This window comes from Aquarana catesbeiana, linkage group LG06, assembly GCF_042186555.1.
Source record: "Aquarana catesbeiana isolate 2022-GZ linkage group LG06, ASM4218655v1, whole genome shotgun sequence".
In the NCBI taxonomy this organism is placed as follows: domain Eukaryota; kingdom Metazoa; phylum Chordata; class Amphibia; order Anura; family Ranidae; genus Aquarana; species Aquarana catesbeiana.
In genome coordinates, this window is record NC_133329.1 from 79,149,677 (window position 1) to 79,169,947 (window position 20,271).

Below are 20,271 nucleotides of genomic sequence, written 5' to 3' on the forward strand. Positions count from 1 at the left end.
TCAAGAAGCATGCTGATAGAAGGAGAGAGCAGAGCGACAGAAAGATGAGCTCATGATTTTGCTGCATCTCCTTTAAATGGGTTGTAAACACTCGCCATTTTTCACCCTAATGCATTCTATGCATTAAGTTGAAAAACCTTCTTTACTGCAGCAGCACCCCCGAGCCCCCCTTATACATACCTGAGCCCTGAAATTTGCAATACGGGAACGAGCACACCAGCTTCGGCCGGTGTCTCGTTCCCTGATTGGATAGATTGATAGCAGCGCAGTCATTGGCTCCCGCTACTGTCAATCAAATCCAATGACAAGGGGGGGGGGGGGCCCCGAGTCCTACATTCAGCGTCTATGGACGCCGAATGCTGGACTCGGGAGCGCGCCCGCAAGGTAACCCCCTTGGGAGAGAGCTTCTCCAATGGGGTTATACGATGCGGGGAGGAGCCGCGAGAGCCGCCAGGGGACCCCAGAAGATGAGGATCTGGGCCACTCTGTGCAAAACGAACTGCACAGTGTAGGTAAGTATGACATGTTTGTTATTTTAAAAAAAACAAAGCCTTACAATCACTTTAACTGTCTTGTGACACATATGAAATTTCTCTCAGCAAATTCCATTCTAAAAGATCAGAGGGAAAACATATAAAGAGGAAAGATTATTTTTCCTTTTCTTGGCCTAAGTGAGAACCCAGGTAAATGTGGCCATACAACTGCAGGCTGAAGAAAAAAAGCAAACAGATTCCTCCATCCATGCTATACAGCACTGATGGAGGAATCTCCCGCTGCAGCTATTGTATTTTGACAGCCAACCCCGCCGGCTGTCAACATACGCAAATAGAGGCTGCATCTGATTAGATGTTCCGCTGAAAATTTTCCAACCACATGGAGAGACGCCAGGCAGGATGCGGCTGATAGGGCCACCCGATGAGAACATTCCCAAAATTCGCACAGTGCATGGCCAGCCTAATGGCCAGAATAATATCTACAGGGGCCACGGGGGCCACACATACAGTAAGTGATCAAGGACTGCATGTGGCCCAGGGCACTAGGAGGATTGTCTATAAATCTTTATTATGGAATATTAGCAGGTGAAAATATGAAAGCCACATAAAAGGAAAAAAACTAACATATCATAAATGTTACAATATTAAAAGAGATGTATGGTATTCAAAAATAACAAACACACATGCTTACCTATGTGGAAACAGTCTGAGAACTAAGCGATCAAACACCGCTAATCGCTCAGTTCTCAGGTCTGCTCTGAGCACAGAGCAATGTTACCGCAATGTGCTCTGCCCCTCCAGAACTCACTAGAGCGCCGGGTTACTGGGGGAGGCGGAGCCATACCTCCCAACTTTCTGAGATGGGAATGAGGGACACCTATAAGTAAAAGTATGAAGGCATAGGACACGCCCCACTTAAAGGAGAATTGTACAAAAAAAATGATTGGTTAAACCCACAAGTGCTTTTTTACCACTCCTATTCCTTTATATTGGCTTTTGGAGTTTACAGATGCAGCAATTTATCAGATGAAAGGTTTAGCACTGAGAAACACTTTTTGAAAGATAAAAAGTGCATTTTATATACAACTATATAGATCAGATCAAAATGAGGGACAAATGAGGAGTAAAGAGGGACAGAGGAACTTTTTTTCCAAAAGAGGGACAGTCCATCGAAATCAGGGGCAGTTGGGAGCTATGCATACCTTTCTGGTGTATTTATATGACTGCTCAGCCTCCAGCTGTCGTCCAGTCTAAAAGAAATATCAGAAACATTAGTATATAGAAACAGTACAAAAACATAAAAGGCAAGCCCCCCCCCATTCCTACAAACTTACTAACACAGATGGAAACACAAGACCAGGTATGTGGTGCCAACAGGTATGTTTATTAGCCTGCTTGTGGGTGGGTGCAACGTGGTGCGGTGGCAATAACACACACACAGTCCGGATGCAATTAGAAGAACTTGTATTGTAGTAAAGACAAAACAGTTTACACCAAACCGTAGGAGAAGGCCCAAATGAGAACACTCATGGATGCCAATAGCGTGTAGCAGAGCAGGTATCAGCCAAACTGACCACGTCTGTCTGGAGAGGTGGCATGCAGCCTGGCTGTCTTGGGCCCAAATGAAAAGACGTCCAAGGAGATTGCAAGCCCTAAGCTTTCCCTTCTTGTCTGGGACCATTCCCTGCCACTAATACTGTACCTGACAGACAGGGGACCTGTCCCTACACTACCCACACACGAATGCGCCAAACCTAGGGAGCCAGGGTCTTAAAGCGGGGTTCCACCCAAATTTTGAACAATATCTGTATGTATTCTCTTCCTTGCCTAGATGCTGACATGCCGTTTAAAAAAGTTTAAATCACCGTAATTACCTTTTATTTTTCTATTCTTCTTTGCACTTCCTGGTTCTCCTCCCGTGGGAGTAGGCGTGTTTCTAGCCTCTCCCAGACTCCTGGGAGCTAGTCTCAGGCTTCCCAGGATGCCACTGAGCATGTGCAGGAACGAGCAGTGAATGCTGGAAGCACAGCATTCACCGCATCCAGGAAATAAATGCTTGTGGGCTTCAAATGCCCACAATGAAGATGGAAACCTCCTGCAGTGAATAATAGAAGTTATTCTTTCCGACGAAATCTGACACAGGCGGACTTATTACACACAATATGTGAGTATGTAATGCTGAGAAGAAAAGTTTGTGAATGAACTAAAAAAAAAAACAAAAAAAAAAAAACGATAGATAGGTGGACCCCCGCTTTAAAGCGGGGGTTCACCCGCACCGCCAAAAAAAAAAAAAAAAAAATTAAAAGCCAGCAGCTACAAATACTGCAGCTGCTGACTTTTAATACATTGCCACTTACCTGTCCCAGGGTCCAGCGATGTCGGCAGGGGACGCCGAGAACCCGCTCGGTTCTCGGCAGCTGCCGCCGCCATCCTAGGTGAGGAAATCAGGAAGTGAAGCGTTGCGGCTTCACTTCCCGGTTCCCTACTGCGCATGCGCGAGTCGCGCTGCGCGTCCCTAGTGGTCCCCGCTCTCTCCTGGGAGCTGTGTGTTCCCAGCAGACAGCGCAGTCGGGACGGGAAGAGGCATAGACTCCCATGGGAGTCTATGCCGGAAGTGGGTGCAAATACCTGTCTTTGACAGGTATCTGCACCCCCCTGAAAGGTGCCAAATGTGACACCGGAGGGGGGGAGGGTTCCGAAAAGCAGAAGTTCCATTTTTGTGTGGAACTCCGCTTTAAATAGACCCAAGATGGCAGAGTCACATGGTCGGCCAACATCCAATCTGATCACTGCCCCAGCCACTCAGGAAACCATAAAGGTTCTTCATGTCTTCTCCCTCAGCTTTGCCGCTGCAGTTCAGTGCCTCCTGACACAAACTGCACCTGCCTGTATGTTTTTGCTGTCACCGGCAATTGTGTAGTCTGAAATGATTGTCTATTTACTGATTAGAAGTATCTCAGTGTTGGGGATACTTATGCCAAACCCTGTCCAAATTCGCCTTCCAAGGCAATATACTGAGAGCAATAATGGCCCTGTACACTACTCCATTGGCGAAGTTCCTCACGGATGGCATACTTTCTAACAAATTCCAAATCACCAATTGCACGAGACAGGGTGCCCACTGTCGCTTATAGTATTTACACTTCTAATGGAGCCCCTAGCGCAAAAAAAAAAAAAAAAAAAATTAATAAAAGTATCTCTGTGATTTATGTAGCACCCAGATGTTTAGGCAGTGCTGCTATCAAATTTAGTTGCCAGGCAATAGTTGCCTTGGCCAATTGTTAGGAGATCAATTGATTTCCCCCTAATCTGTGGCTAGATGGCCGGGTATCTGGTGACATTGGATAAGACAAGGGCATAGCAAGGACAGATTATGAATGAATGAGGTGTCTCAGCCAATGGGCAGGGATTTTCTTGGGTCCCTTGGCCTACTGGGTGAGCCTATTTATTTGGGTGAGGTAAGGTGATTGGGGTTCTGTGCCACCTGGACGGCTGTCTGGGTGAACATGTGCTATGTTGCCTCTGGCTGCTAGGCCATAAGCCTCAGGCCTATCCCAAGCACATCTGGCTGCTAGGCTGTCTGAGGGCTATCCAAAAGCAAGAGAGCAGCGCAGGGTTGGGACTTCGGGCTTGTAGTCCAACCAGAAGTAATGGTTCCGCCGGCTGAGGAACCAGTTGCGGTCGGAGGTAGAGGGGAAGCTGTCGCCAATAAGGGACCATCCACCTTGCTACCGGAGACCACAGTGAGTGACCTGAGGCCAGTAACAGAGCAGACTTCTCGCCAGCCGGGGACAGTGAAGAAGTGGGAAAACTTCAGAAAGTGCCAAGACAGGGACCCAGCGGGACAGCAGAGGTGACGCTTGTGGAGCATCCGTGAGTGCCAAGCCAGGGATCTAATGTGTTAGCAAGGGTGAGGCTTGAGGAGTATCTGTGAGTGCCAAACCAGGGACCTAACGTGTCAGCAGGGGTGAAGCTTGAGGAGTATCTGTGAGTGCCAAGCCAGGGACCTAACATGTCAGCAGGGGTGAAGCTTGAGGAGTATCAGTGAGTGCCAAGCCAGGGACCTAACGTGTCAGCGGGGTGAAGCTTGAGGAGTATCAGTGAGTGCCAAGCCAGGGACCTAACGTGTCAGCGGGGTGAAGCTTGAGGACTATCTGAGTGCCAAGCCAGGGACCCAAGCGGGGGATAATGCTTGAGGAAGATACGGATTGCTAAAGTGGAAGAGCTCAGGAGATCCAGTGGCTAGTAGATCTGAAGTCTAGTGAGAGAGACTGGGAGCACGTTGAGTGAAGACCCATAGTGAGTGAGTGTGGGGTAAAGAGAACTGTTTGTGTCGCAAATAGTTGAATACCATTACCGTTAGTAACAGGTACAAGATTGTTGCCATAGGAGACAGCGGTCCTACCTATACAGAAGTGATGTCCGGCTGGAGGCCTTCACCTATATAGCTGTCTACCTATAGAAGTCTGCTAATTATCTTTGCATCTAACTAAGGGTGTCCTGACCCTAACCCTCTCTCCCTCAGTTCTGTTCAAGAGACCATAAATCTCTTTGCATTCAAAAAGTGTCTGGCGCCCACCTGTTCATCTTGCATCACACCCACCATGCCTTGTAACCTAATCTACACTGAAGGATATCAGCTTTCCCTTACTCTGGAGGTAACCATTAGACCTAAAGAGGCTCGGTACTTAGCTACATTTAGTCTAAGCAGTAATAGCAAAATCCTCTGATATACACTGAATGGTGAGACTTGTCCGAAGTTGAACTCACTATTGTAAGACTGGGTCTAACTATGAGGCCACATGCACAGACCTATTATGCCCCGTACACACGATCACACTTTCTGACAACAAAACTGTGGAATTTTGTTCGAAGGTTGTTGGCTCCAACTTGTCTTGCATACACACGGTCACACAAATGTTGGCCAACAATTACGAACGTGGTGATGTACAAGACGTACGGCGAGCCGATGTAATATCTCAATTACGAACACTAGTTTCACAAGACCAAGCACCTCCGGCTCGTACTTGATTCCGAGCATGCGTGGACTTTTGTACGACGGACTTGTGTACACACGATCGGAAAGTCAGACAACAAACGTTTGTTGGTGGAAAATTTAAGAACCTGCTAGCCAACATCTGTTGGCAGAAAGTCCGACAACAAATGTCCGATGGAGCATACACACAGTCGGACTTACCGCCAACAAGCTCACATCCAACATTTCCCGTTGGAAAATCCGATGGTGTGTACACGGCATAAGTCTTGCCCAATTTGTTGAAGAGAACACATTCCATTGGATCAAAGCTATGACCAATACTGTCATAAAGGTGATTGTGATACTTATTAAGAACCCCCTGAGGACATTATTTATGATGAAACGCATAGGATAGGACCAGACGTGACGTCATCACGCACACTCACCGAAGATCGGTGTTTCTCTAATCTGTTATGCTGTTTGGATGATTACAATTATTTGCAGTACTGCTTCTATTTACATCTGAGTGAGCATTTTTATTCTAATAAAGCGGATTTAATTTTAATAACTATACTATGGGCATTGATTTTTTTATCTTATAAGTTTGTAAGCATTTTTTTTATTGAAGAGTGGGACGAGTCTTTCTCTGGGCTACTGGGTACATTCCCAACAACACTAATGACCACTCGTCTCCTGAGGGTCATTACATTCTGGTTAGCAGAATGGGTGATCCATGTGTGTAATGTGACGACTTCCCTTAAAGTGGAAGATTCTTGCACTTGGCCCTGCATGCTCAGTACTCTAATTAGCACCATTATAGGAGTCAGGCATTGCACCAATGGAAACTGGGAGCCGATTGGTTTGTGTAAGGACTATTTCACTGGCGCTATTCAGATTTCACATTTTTTTCACGTTTTTGCATAGGATCGTTTGTTTAGTATCTATCAATGGACTTTGGGCACAGATTACGTGGAGGATGAGCAGATATTTTCAGTTTTGTTTCACTAGTAAATAGAGTTGTTTGTGTGTATGATTTGGCACATTTGTGATTTATATGATTTAGTGCTGCACTTTGATTCTTTGCACTTAAAGAGAACTATCCATTCTAATGACAAATTGCCTAAACTATCCCAATATCCTCTTAATATGGGATTTTCGGGTTGGAGCATGACTCATGTCGGTACCCACAGCCTTACACTGCTTTAGTGCTCAATTAAAGAATATGTTACCCCAACATTTCATATTCCTGATATGTGCCTGCTGTACAGTGTACTTGTATGATAAAGTATCTTGTTCTCTTTGTATTGCTTTATTTGTGTGAAATCCCTGGTGATCCTGCCAGTTCCCCTATTGTTCTATTTCAAACTGACCATACTAGGCATAGAAGCACATCCATCCCAGCATGATTAGTTTTCTGGCTGTCTGGGAGCACATCTTGCCTGTCCTCCAACGATCAGACTTGTGCTGACGCGCCCCCCCCTTTTACAGCTTTTCACTGAGAAGATCAGTGTGTTGCTGTTTCTCCACCCCCACCTTTCCAAACCCCTTATGCAGCTGAGAACAGAGGGTATGTGATCACTTATTCATAAAAATTAAATAAAAAAGGTATTTATAATGTTATATCTGTACACAAATTTTATAAATAAATGTAATTTCTATTTTAAAGGAAATGGGATTTTTTAACACAATAAGCCTAGGTTCACATTTGTACGCTTTGGCAAATTGGCGGCTATTGCTGGCAATGGCACTGTCCGAATCAGTGCGGTGCAGCACCGTTTCTAAAAAGTAGTTCCTGTACTACTTTTGGCGGTTTCAGGGGGCGATTTGTATAGACATCTGTGCAGTAACCCGCACAGATGTCTCTCAAATCGCTCCTGAAGTCGGACTAACATGCGGGTATGAATTTGTGCAAGTTCAACTGAACTCGCACGACTTCTAACCCGCTGTCAGTGTGAACCTGGGCTAAGGGTTCACACAACTTGAAAAATGCTGTATATCTTTGTATACTTCTTATTTTCCAGTGTTATTGAACTTTCTAATGAAAAGAAATACAAGTCAGTTATGCAATAAAGAGCCCTGGTTTATTATTTGCTTCCCACTGCCCAATGGCCACCATGCACCATATCGACCAATCAGATCTGCATCAATTGTTTGTATCAGTGATGTGATGGATTCCAATTGGTTGCTGTAGCTAACATCTTTGGTTTGCCTCTGTTTACACATATAATTAATATATATATATATATATATATATATATATATATATATATATATATATATATATATATATACTGCCTGTTTGTTCTTAAGTCGGTTTTCCGATGTGCCCGCTGACGACGCCGACTCCTGTTCGTAAGTAGGAGTTGGTCGCAAGTCGGAGGTTCGTAACTCGGGGACCTCCTGTATGCAGGCATGCAGGGTAAAGCTGTCCACAGACTGTCCTCATCACCGCCATCCCTTCCACACTGTGCTCCATGAGTGGTTCAAGTCTCGCTTTCAGATCATTCTACTGCAGGGTAGTCTTCCTGGTCATGATTGCCAACTGACAGCGGTGAGAGCCAGCGGTGCAGGGGGGATGGTCTATGTGGACAGCTTTACCCCGGATGCCTGCATACTTAGATGTACCTGTTTTAATCATCAACCATGTGAGTTGCTAAATGTTGTACCTTCATTAAATGTAACCATATTGCTACACTTAGAGGCGCCTCTCTTCTCTTTTATACTCTGTAGCTCCTGCTGGATTTTGCTTCTAATCCCCTTGTGGAGGCTTCCATTTGTGGATGGACAGTTTATGGTTACACAACCTATCACATCGCTATAATCTTTTTATATGGACTATAAACTGAGGGACTTATGAATAAATGGTTGTGGAACAAATCATCTGAGTTTCCATTATTTCTTATGGGGAAATTCGCTTTGATATACAAGTGCTTTGGATTACAAGCATGTTTACGGAACAAATTATGCTCACAATCCAAGGTTTTACTGTAAGAGTATCTGATTATACATATAAGAAGGATCTGGATCTTAGAACTCACCTTTAAACATACGAGAGCCAGGTAGCCCCAAACCATTGGGTTGCTGTTATTCAAGGCATTGGCCTCCGAGAGAGCTTCCTCAGCCTCCGCCATCTCCTCTAGCTGTGAATAAGAACGGTCTTTAATGAATAATCAAGTTCCTTTTTATAACCAGCTCAATGCAGCTTCTGCCCACAATGGCCCAGAAAAGAAATGCACAGGATCGGTACATCCAGCTGATTTATTACAGTTTATAGTAAACTCCCCCCCCCCCAGTGGTTTCTTCTGTTCTTGGTGAGAAGTGCAGAGTTCCCAGGTCTGCACACCAGCTATGTACATTATGAGGGGTTCTCATCATCCCTGCTGGGTTTTTATATTTTATATTATGGAGAGCATAATAGGAGGAGTTGGAACACAAGAAGGTAATGGGGGGGGGGGGGGGACACAAAAAACTCCAAGATGGGTGGGAAGTATAGGCGTGTGCGTAGGGGGTGTGTCTGGGCACACCCTAATCCCTATGTGTGGTGCCAATTCCCCTACTGTAAGGGTTTCCCCCCATGTTTGCCCCACAGTGCTACTGGCTTCCCCCTTCTCTTCCCCTCCCGGCTTCTTCGGTGGATGTTTCAGGATGGAGAGCGGGGGGAAGGGGCTAGTACATATGTCATTTACCAGCCCCTTCTTAATCTAAATGAACACAATGAATAGACTGACTCACTGTGTTCATTCAAAACTGAAGCATAGTAAACAGTGTTGCTTCGAAGCATAGTAAACAGTGTTTACTATGCTTCCGTTTATGAATAAACAGGAAGCCGCTCAGCACAGAGCACTTCCCATTCATTCACTGTCCAGTGCAGCTGAGGCTGCAGAGAAAGGCATGTGTGTTTCAGCTTTGGGGTGCACACCCTAATCCAATAGGCTGTGCACACCTATGGTGAGAAGAGAGGCAGGAACTATCTCTTTTTTTTTTGGTGGACTTACCCTTTAAAGAATAATTTGTCAATGGGTAAAAGGGACAGGCTTAAAGTGATTGTAAACCTCAGATATGAAATATGAACAAAGCCTATCCCTCTATAATGTGTACTTTAATGGAAATCTAAATCTAAATGTCTAAATCCAGAGCACTAAATGTCATTTCTGTCTGCTGTTTTGAACCTCTGCTATCAGCATGAATCACTTCTGACAATTTTTCCTGACAGCAAGAGAAAAAAGGTGACAGGGGAGGGATCTCCAGCTCACAACCTGTGATTGAAAGCCTCAGCCCTGTTCGGGTGCGCTTTATGAAGGGGGGGGGATGTTTCCCTTTGCTCCACTCAGCTCTCAAAGCTCTCCTTACTGAGCTTTGCAGTGTGTCATTTCAGCTCCCCGCCCCCGTTTTCTAAAATCTCAGAGAAGCTTTATAAATTCTGGACTTTGAATGGATGTAGAGAAGGGAGGGCTGCAGATAAACAGGTACAACTTATGCAGGATAATTTGTTTTATCTGTGTATCACCTTGAGGCCAGTCCCTGCACTTGGTATATATAAGGGTTTAGAACCACATTAACCACTAGAGGACCAGCCGCCGCAGTTATACTGCGGTAGGTTGGCTCCCCTGAGTAAATTGCCGTAGCTGTACGTCGGCCGCTTTAAGACCACTAGGGGGCGCATCGACGGAGCCGATGTGCGTGCTCGGTGGCCGCAATGTCAGCTGGGCACCCGCGATCGCTCCTGAGAGAGACAGAACGGAGATCTGTCAATGGAAACAGATAGATCTCCATTCTGTCCGGGGTGAGGAGACAGATCTGTTGTCCATACTAAGTATGAACAGCGATCGGTCTCCTCCTCCTGGCAGTCCCACCCCCCCCCCCCAGTTGGAATCACTCCCTAGGACACACATTTAACCCCTTGATCACCCCCTAGTGTTAACCCCTTCCCTGCCAGTGACATTTACAATAATCAGTGGCTATTTTTAGCTCTGATCGCTGTATAAATGTCGATGGTCCCAAAAAAAGTGTCAAAAGTGTCTGATCTGTCCGCTGCAATGTCGCAGTCCTACTAAAAATCGCAGATCACCGCCATTACTAGTAAAAAAAAATATTATAATAAAAATGCCATAAATATATCAGTTATTTTGTAGACACTATAACTTTTGTGCAAACCAATCAATATACGCTTTATGCGATTTTTTTTACCAAAAATATGTAGAAGAATACATAACGGTCTAAACTAAGGAAAACATTTGTTTTTTTAGGGGATATTTATTATAGAAAAAAGTTAAAAATATTGTTTTTTTCTTTTTTCAAAATTGACGTTTTTATTTGTTTATAGCGCAAAAAAAACAAAACGCCGAGGTGATCAAATACCACCAAAAGAAAGCTCTATTTGGGTACAGCGTCACATGACCGCGCAATTGTCAGTTAAATCGACGCAGTGCCGTATCGCAAAAAATGGCCTGGTCATTAAGGGGGCAAATCCTTCTGGCGCTAAAGTGGTTAAGATGTCACTGCAGGGTGATAATTGCCACCCTACGGGCCAAGCTTGGATTTTCAGCTGAGCTACAAGTGCTAGTATCAACCCATGATGACACAATGGGGGTTATTTACTAGAACTGGAGAGTGCAAACACTGGTGCAGCTCTGCATCGAAAACCAATCAGCTTCCAGGTTCGATTGCCAAAGCTTAATTGAAGAAGCTGAAGTTAGAAGCTGATTGGCTACCATGAACAGCTGCACCAGATTCTGAGTGCACCACTGTTTGCATCCAGTGCCCTCTGGTTTATATGTTATAGGAAAAAAGAGAGAACTGACACCTGGATGGGTCACAATGATAGATAAAAACTCGAGCTCAGCCTTGTTGTGCCAAAGGTAGGGGGTGATCCCAGCACCAGGGTCCTGGACAGCATGGAAACCCCAATGGGAGATTGGTAGACATGTGTACTGACAAAAAATGTCTTCGTTTTTGTTTCATTCGTTTTTTTGCTTTTTTCTTAAATTCGAAAATTCCCGAATTCGGAAATCCGAAAATTCGGATTTTCAAATTTCCGAATTTTCAAATGATCAAATGATCAAATTTTCAAACGATCAAATTTTCAAATTATCAAATTTCAAAATTCCAAAATGTTAAAGTTCGGAAATTAAACATTCTCAGATTTTAATATACAAGATTCTAATTCCCTTTGTTTAGTTTGTCCGGAGAGCCCTGGCACACGAGTTCCTGAGCCCGAATTTCGGAAATTCAAAAATTAGAAAATCCGAAAATCTGAAAAAAAGAAAGAAAATCAGTAAAATTCAAAATAATAAACTAACTAATAACTAACTATAAAATTATAGGTATTGGAATTTCTTTTCAAATTTGGCTGCGAACGTAACGAATACAAATTTATCTGAAGTTACGAATTATCCGAAATAACGAATGCCGCATCTAAACAAATGGAATGGAACAAATTAATAATAAATAATAATAAAAATAATAAAAAGGTTTCATTATTATTATTGTTATTTATTATTATTAGATCGTTACGTTCCATACATTTAGATACGGCATTCGTTATTTCAGATAATTCGTAACTTCGGATAAATTCGTATTCGTTACGTTCACAAACAGCCAAATTTGAAAGGAAATTCCAATACCTATAATTTGATATTTATTATTAGTTGGTTATTATTTCAGATTTTCAGGTTTTCGAATTTTCAGATTTTCATTCTTTTGAATTTTCATTCTTATTTTTGAATTTTCAAATTTACAAATTTTTTAATTTTCGAATTTAGGAAATTTCGAATATTCGAATTTCCTCATTTTGAATTTCCGAATTTTTGAAAAAAATTTGAAAATTCAAAATTTGGAAATTCAGAAAATGGGAAATTCGTAAATGAAAAATTTGGAATTAACGAATTTGTCAAAATTCGTTAAAAAAACTAAGCTGAAACTAAACTAAATGAATTGCAATGTCTTGAAATATAAGGAAATGTCTAGAGATTGGTCCTAATTGACCTTGGCGGTTACAGTTCACTAAAGTATTACATCAACAACTTGTAACTCTGGATGTTGCGTGGAGTATATAAGATACAGAAGGTTACCCGGTAACATGCGATTCCAGCGCCCAGCCAGGTCAGGCAGGTAGGTGACCTCTTACAAGCCAGCAGGTAAGTCTTCTTTGCCTTCTCATACTGCAATATAAATACAGACATTGTGAGAGATTCCCTAGAATTAGGATTTGCAGATATAGAGAACACAAGGCACTGGGTTCATCTAATGCAGGGACTTACCTCTCCCTCCTGGAGGTAGATGGACCCCAAACGGAGGTAGATGGGGTGCATGTCTGATGCATCAGACACCAAGCTGAGTGTGTGCTCATAACATTCCCGTGCCTCCCCTTTTCTGCCGCTCAGATAGCGCAGGTGTCCTGTGAACGCCCACACGTCCGGGTTCTAGGGGGAGAAAAAGAAATTAGACATGTGCAGAATGAAAAAATTAGTTTTATTTAGATTTGTTATTTACATAAATTCGTTTAGTTAAATTAGTTTAATCCATTTAATTTATTTTCGGAATTCATTTTGTTTATTCGTATTCGAATCGAGTCGAATTCGGATAGTTTCGAAAAGTTTTCCAATTCGAAAAGTTTTCCAATTTCCAAAGAGAAAGAATTATTTTTTTTTCTATTCTATTCCTTTATTTTCTATCATATTTTATTCTCTTTGGAAATTGGAAAACCATTCGAATTTTAAATGTAATCGAAAACGAATTTGAAAACCGATTCGGATCCGAAAACGATTCGACTTCGAGATTCGTTCAGATTCGACACATCCGAATTTCCTAAAAACGAAAATTCGTCCGAATTTCAATTCGGAACGAAACGAACGGCACATGTCTAAAAATAACATCAGTCGGTGATATTGCATCCCTAGGGCTCATTTTTCCTTACACTCATATAAAGTACAAAACGTCAGCTGGTCCCACAGTGGCCAATAAGGATGAGCCATAAAGAGGGTTACATATCTTAGACACCAATAATTAAAAAAGATGTAAACACTAGCTGAATCTGAGATTGAAGCGCCACACCAAAAGTTAATTGACCACTTCGAAATTTATTCCAAAATAAGACTTTATCACAGAGCCGAAGCGTTTCAGAGGTCAAATAACGTCCCCTTCATCAGGGCTTGAAGCGAGAGATAATGTACATCGATCAGCCATAACATTATGAAAACCCACCTAATATTGAGTAGATCCCACTTTTGCTGGCACAACAGCCCTGACTCATTGAGACATGGATGCCACTAGACCTCTAAAGTAGACATGTGCACTGACAAAATTTTGTTTGTTTTCGTTTTTTGTGCTTTATTTGGAAATTTGGAAATTTGGAAATTCGAAAATTCGGATTTTCAAATTTCCGAATTTCGAATTTTCGGATATCTGAATTTCGAATTTTCGGATTTCCGAATTTTTGGATTTCCAAATACTGAATATCCGAATTTTCGGATTTCCGAATTTCAAATTTTCGGATTTCCGTATTTTTGGATTTCCGAATTTTCGGATTTACAAATTTATGAATTTTCGAATTCCGAATTTACGAATTTCCGAATTCCGAATTTTCAGATTTTCGGAATTCGAAAATTCGGAAAGTCAAAAATTTGACAAGCCGAAAATTCGAAAATCTGAAAAAAAGAAAATCAGTAAAATTCTAAATAATAATTAACTATTAAATTATAGGTATTGAAATTTCCTTTCAAACTTGGTTGTTTTCTTTCTTTTTTTCAGATTTTCGAATTTTTTAATTTCCGAATTTTCGAATTCCGAAAATCCGAAAATTTGAAAATTCGGAAATTCTAAATTTGGAAATTCTCAATTTCAGAAATTGAAAAATTCGGAAATTCGGAATTAACGAATTTGTCAAAATTCGTTAAAAAACAGCGGCTAAGTCGCCTGACAAGTCGTCCTAGTGTGAACCGGCTCTAAAGGTATGCTATGGTATCTGGCACCAAGCCACCAGTAGCAGATCCTTTAAGTCCTGTAAGTTGCGAGGTGGGGTTTCTCCATGGATCAGACTTGTTTTCCCAGCACATCCCACAGATGTTCAATAAACTGAGATCTGGAGAATTTGCAGGCCAAGTCAACACCTCAAACTCATTGTTGTGTTCCTCAAACCATTGTTGAACCATTTTTCAGTGTGGCAGGGTGCATTATACTGCTGAAAAAGGCCACGGCCATTGGGGGGAATACCGTTTACATGAAGGGGTGTACTTGGCCAGCAACAATGTTTAGGTAGGTAGTATATGTCAAATAACATCTACATGAAGGGCAGGACTGTCAGGGCTAGGCTTAGCCCTTCCTTCTCTGAGCTGGCCACTCAGTTGTTGGCTAATTGCCAGCTCCTATCTCTCCACAGTTACTCAGCTGTTGATGATATCCTGCTCGTCAGTCCTGCCTACTTAAGCCATTCAACCCAGTGGATCTCTGCCTTCTTGGTCAACATCACAAGAAACTATATCCCTCTTCCCTGTTTAAAGACTTGCTTTGCTGACATCCCTTCTGACTTCAGATACTGCTTGCTGTTCCACTACATTGATCCCTGACTTCTGGCTTGGCTGACTATCCGTTCCGGTTCCAGCGTGTCTTCTTCCCATACTAGATCCTGGTGACATCTTTTTTTCCCAGGTAAGCGATGCACGTGCACCCAGCCATCCACATATTGTAAAAGAAAATGTGATTCATCAGACCAAGCCACCTTCTTCAATTACTTTGTGGTCCAGTTCTGATGCTCACGTGCCCATTGTAGGCGCTTTTGGCTGTGGACACGGGTCAGTTGTGGCCACTTGCTTGCAGTGAGGGGACACCCCCACTCTTACTGCTGCGCCCTGGGCAGCTGTCCCTTCTGCCCACCCCTCGTCCCAGCCCTGCTACCCCGTGGCTCCTTTATAAAAGTCTACACCTGGGTTACACTGCAGAATGTACGGAGTAATAGACATACCTGGTGGTCTATCTGTGATGCCTCCTGTAGGTTCTCATTGGCTGCGTCAAACTCTTTACGAAGAAGGTTTATCTGCGCACACATCAGGTAATATTTACAGCTGGGCCCTCCGTCTGGGCTCAGGAGCTCGTGTGCCAGGGCTCTCTGAACAAACTAAACAAAGGGAATTAGAATCTTGTATGTTAAAATCTGTGAATGTTTAATTTTTTTTTAAGTAAACCTCACTCCAAAAAAATTCAGTCTTAGGTGGACACTGGGGCACCATGATCTGGATTCATAATTGTGGAATTTAAGAAGAGCTGATGTCTCTTTAGGTGTTCAGGGGATATATGGTATAATTCCTGAGAGATACAAGAAACTACGGTGGTATTCAACTTTCCAAAAAAAATGCTCAGAACTGAAATATTGATTTCGAGTGGAGCTGTATTCTTTGGACTGCATGATTTTTGGTACAGCAATCCTTAACACACGATCCGATTGTTGGCCAACCGAGCATCTGATTTTTGTCCAAAGGGCGTGTGCCTGGATCTTGTCTTGCATACTAATGGTACACAATTGTCGGCCAACAAACACAAATGTAGTGATGTACTACGAGGAATTACAGCTCTTGAGCGCCACCCTTTGGGCCCCTTCTGCTAATTTCGTGTTTAGTGAGCATTGATTTCGAGCATGCGTGTTTGTACTTTCGACTTTTGTGTGACAGACTTGTGTACAGACGATAGGAAAATCTGACAACAGACCGTTGTCCTCCGAAAATTTACTAGGCTGTCATCCCACATTTGTTGGCCGAAAGACAATTGTCATAAGGAGCATACTAATGGTAAGATTTTAGGACAACCGTCTGTCAATAGACAATCCCCTGCAAACAATCGTAACGTGTGTACCAGGCTTTACACTTACCCCAGCAGGCTGCACTAAAAGCTGGACATATAAAAGATAACTGTACAAAATATACATCTATTCTTTAATAAAGCTTAACTTCAGGCAAACAGCTAAATACACAGACGAAATACATCTACTCTATGCAAGATGTTTACCTGCAGAAAGATTTGTATTTTTGTCCATCCAGTCCTGAAATGTGTACAGCTCTGACACAGCCCTGTTTGGAAGGGTGAGACCTGATTTTTCTCAGCTGCAGTTTCACTTTTACTTACAAGTCTCCTTCCCATCCACCAATCTGTGACTGGACAGTGAAGGAGAAGCAGCCTGATGAGCTCATCGCTCTGTCAGTCTGTTCTCTCCTCCTATCAGCATGTTCCTTGTTAGCACACGAGCACTACAGCACAACTGATTGACCCCCTGCCTTGCTTTGCCCTTTCCCAGTTTTAGCTCTGCTGTACAGGGACTGCAAGACGCCCTTATACCAAGTCATATTCAGTAGACCTGTGCACTGCCCAAAAAATTGGTAGTTTTCATTTTCGTTTCATTTGTGTTTTTTTTTATCGTTTTTTGGCTCATTCGTTATGATCGAAATTCATAAATTCGAAAGTTTGTAAATTCGTAAATTAGAAAAATCCGGAAAATTCAAAAATCTGAAAATAAGAAAGAAAATCCTAAAATTCGAAATAATAACTAACTAATACTAACTATTAAATTATAGGTATTGGAATTTCATTTCAAGTTTGGCTGTTAGTCAACGTAACGAATACAAATTTATCCAAAGTTATGAATTATCCGAAATAACGAATGCCGCATCGAAACCAATGGAACGGAATGAATTAATAATAATAATAAAAAGTTTTTATTATTATTATTGTTATTTATTATTATTAATCTGTTACATTCCATTCGTTTAGATACAGCATTTGTTACTTTGGATAAATTCGTATTCGTTACATTCTCTAACAGCCAAATTTGAAAGGAAATTCCAATACCTATAATTTAATAGTTAGTAATAGTTAAGTTATAACTGAAACAAACAGCAACAACTGAAACCACTACAACTGAAAACAACTACTGAAACAACAACTAGTGAAACAACAACTACAACTGAAAACAACAACTGAAAACAACAACTGAAAACAACAACTACAACTGAAAACAACAACAACTAAAAACAACAATAACAGAATCAACAACTGAAAAAACAACAGAAACAATAACTGAAAACAACAGAAACAACTGAAACAAAAACAACATAATCAACAACTGAAAAAACAGAAACAACAACAACAATAACTGACACAACAACTACAACTGAACGACAACTACTGAGTTTTTGAATTTCTGATTTTTCGAATACTCTAATTTACACATTTTCAAACATTTGAATTTACAAATTTTCGAAGATTCAGAAAAATTCGTTAAACGGGTTTTCGTTAGTTCAGATATTTCCGAATTAATGAATTTGTTGAAAAATTCATTAAAAAATGAATTTGGAATTCGGAAAAATGAATTGCACATGTCTAATATTCAGGTACTTATATTACTTATATTGAAATACATTGTTGCTGTAGTAATGATTACAGAGCTGCATTCATTGTGTGTCTTTTACATCTGCCTGGAATTCACCTTTAACCCTTTAATTTATGAGCAGTGGTGTCAGGGTCTCACCTGCATGGCATTGACTTGGGACAGGAACTGAGCCGTCTTCATGTAGATGCTGCTGACAGCAGATGGAGGGTTGTGGCTTATACTGGACCGAGCACCTGAGAAAGAAACATGTTATAGCAGAATGTTAGTGCTGTACCTAATCAGTCTCAGTTATTTTCAGACATGCTCAGTACAATCTAGACAATTAAAAGGAAACCTGGACTGAGAGCATTATTTAAAGTACCATTGCTGACATCTGCTTGTGGAAATGCTAGTCACCTGTCAAGTTTATTTTTTGACTTCCATACCATCTAATCTTATCCAGGACCGAGAACATACGATAGAGACAGCCAGGCAACTTGTACAAGTTGGTCAGCAAAGGAAGCTGCTGTGTTCTGTTTCATATGAGGGCATTTTAATTGCTTTAGTCCAAGGGCTCTAAACTTTTCAGTATGAGGGTCACATCATCATTTATACATTTTTGTGGAGTGGTCAAAAAAAATCCCCCCCTTACATCAGGTTTCCCATCAGAGTACCCCTATTTCATCAGGGTGCTCATCAGAGTTTCCCTTTACATTAGGTGTCTTCAGCAGAGCCCCCCTCTTTCATCAGGGTCCTCATCAAAGTCCCCTCTTACATCAGAAGTGGAGACCATAGGCAGCCTCTGCTGACCCTAACCTTCAATCAGTGTACATTGAGGATACGCCCCTGACCCTTGTTGGGGGGCCGGATAAGACCTTGTAGCGGGCCAAATGTGGTTTGAAGCCACCATTTTTAGTCCTTTCTCACCATAATCTGTAGGGTCCAGGCCCAATTCCATAGAAGCCATGGCTTCCATATACTGCACTGAGGATGGCCAAAAAAGCGGTTCCGGAATAAATGGCTCTGTAATATTAGGCAGCATTTTACACTATACACCAGTGGTTCTGGATATGCTTTGGCTGATGGGACATGAGGGAATGATTTTCAGGGCTCCACTCACTGTCCTAAAATGAGGAATAATCCTGTTATTTTTTGGGATAGGTGATGGAAAAAGACATGTGAATACCTTCTGTTTTATGAAGGCTTCACTGTGCTTCACACTGATTAGAATGGGGGCTTCTTGATTTATTTAGTCTCTTCAAATCATAAACTTTGTGGTCCTACTGTCTCTTATAAAACACATATTAATACAAGTCGTGGTTGGACATAGTTGGGTAGATAGATTTGGGCAGCTTTAAAAAGACAACACGATCTGCAGATCCCTCACCTCTTTGAGTTACAGCTTTGCTTTTGGAGACAGTGGATGAAGGGGATTTTGGCACAGCGTTTACTGTCTTCTCTTCCTGGGGATGGCTGGCTTGTGACATACCTCCTGATGCCGACTGGACTCTGGACGACGTTGGTGCATTGCCGTCTGTTACATCAGCTCCTTCTTTGGAGCCTGCTCCTGTCAATGCAAAAGTTAGAAAAAAATGATTACAGAGAAGAGACAGTTGTAAAAGATTGCCTAAAGCTGGCCATACGATGACAGTGAAAAAGAAAAACATAACAGCTACCTCCATCCATGCTATATAGCAGTGGTCTCCAAACTGCGGCCCTTTGCTTGCCTCTATCCGGCCCTTGGGGCACTTTTCCTTCCACTGATACAAGACACCATTCTTCCCACTGACACCAACAATGGGGCATTATTCCTCTCAATGACACCAAAGATGGGGCACTATTCCTCCCAATAACACCAACGATGGGGCACTATTCCTCCCACTGACACCAATGATAGGGCACTATTCCTCCCACTGACACCAGTGATGGGGCACTATTCCTCCCACTGACACCAATGATGGGGCACTATTCCTCCCACTGACACCAATGATGGGGCACTATTCCTTCCACTGACACCAATAATGGGGCATAATTCCTCCCACTGACACCAATGATGGGGAACACTTCTTCCCACTGACACCAATGATGGGGCACTCTTTCGCCCTTGAATACCAATGATGAGGTAGGGGAGAAGGGATCATCACTCCAGGTGGGTGTGTTTGATAATGGCACTCTCCTCAAGGTGTAAGCAGCAGGTGCAGGCTAAGCATATAGCAATTAGAATAAGAAGGAGGATCTGGACATCCGCACTCCAATAAAAACACCTTTATTGTATAAAATAACAAAAGTTCAAACCACAGCAGGGTACAGGACAGATAAGCTGACACATTTCACACTCTCAACAGTGCTTAGTCATTGCTATTAAAGGCGTTTTTCCTGGAGTGCAGCTCTCCAGATCCTCCTTCTTCTAATTACCAATGATGAGGCACTATTCCTCCCACTGACACCAA

General features: G+C 42.3%; 1 protein-coding gene across 2 annotated transcripts in view; it reads right to left on the minus strand.

The window, feature by feature from the left end:
• CFAP70 (cilia and flagella associated protein 70) overlaps positions 1–20,271 on the minus strand; it is an 87,154-nt gene that overhangs the window by 7,680 nt on the left and 59,203 nt on the right. For both annotated transcript variants that reach the window (XM_073636289.1, XM_073636288.1), the window contains exons 21-27: positions 19,209–19,388; positions 17,981–18,075; positions 15,428–15,580; positions 12,729–12,890; positions 12,540–12,629; positions 8,508–8,609; positions 1,697–1,744 (exon numbers count right to left, since the gene is read on the minus strand). In XM_073636289.1, coding sequence (XP_073492390.1) covers positions 1,697–1,744; positions 8,508–8,609; positions 12,540–12,629; positions 12,729–12,890; positions 15,428–15,580; positions 17,981–18,075; positions 19,209–19,388 — 830 coding nt within the window. The remainder of the gene's footprint in view (positions 1–1,696; positions 1,745–8,507; positions 8,610–12,539; positions 12,630–12,728; positions 12,891–15,427; positions 15,581–17,980; positions 18,076–19,208; positions 19,389–20,271) is intronic.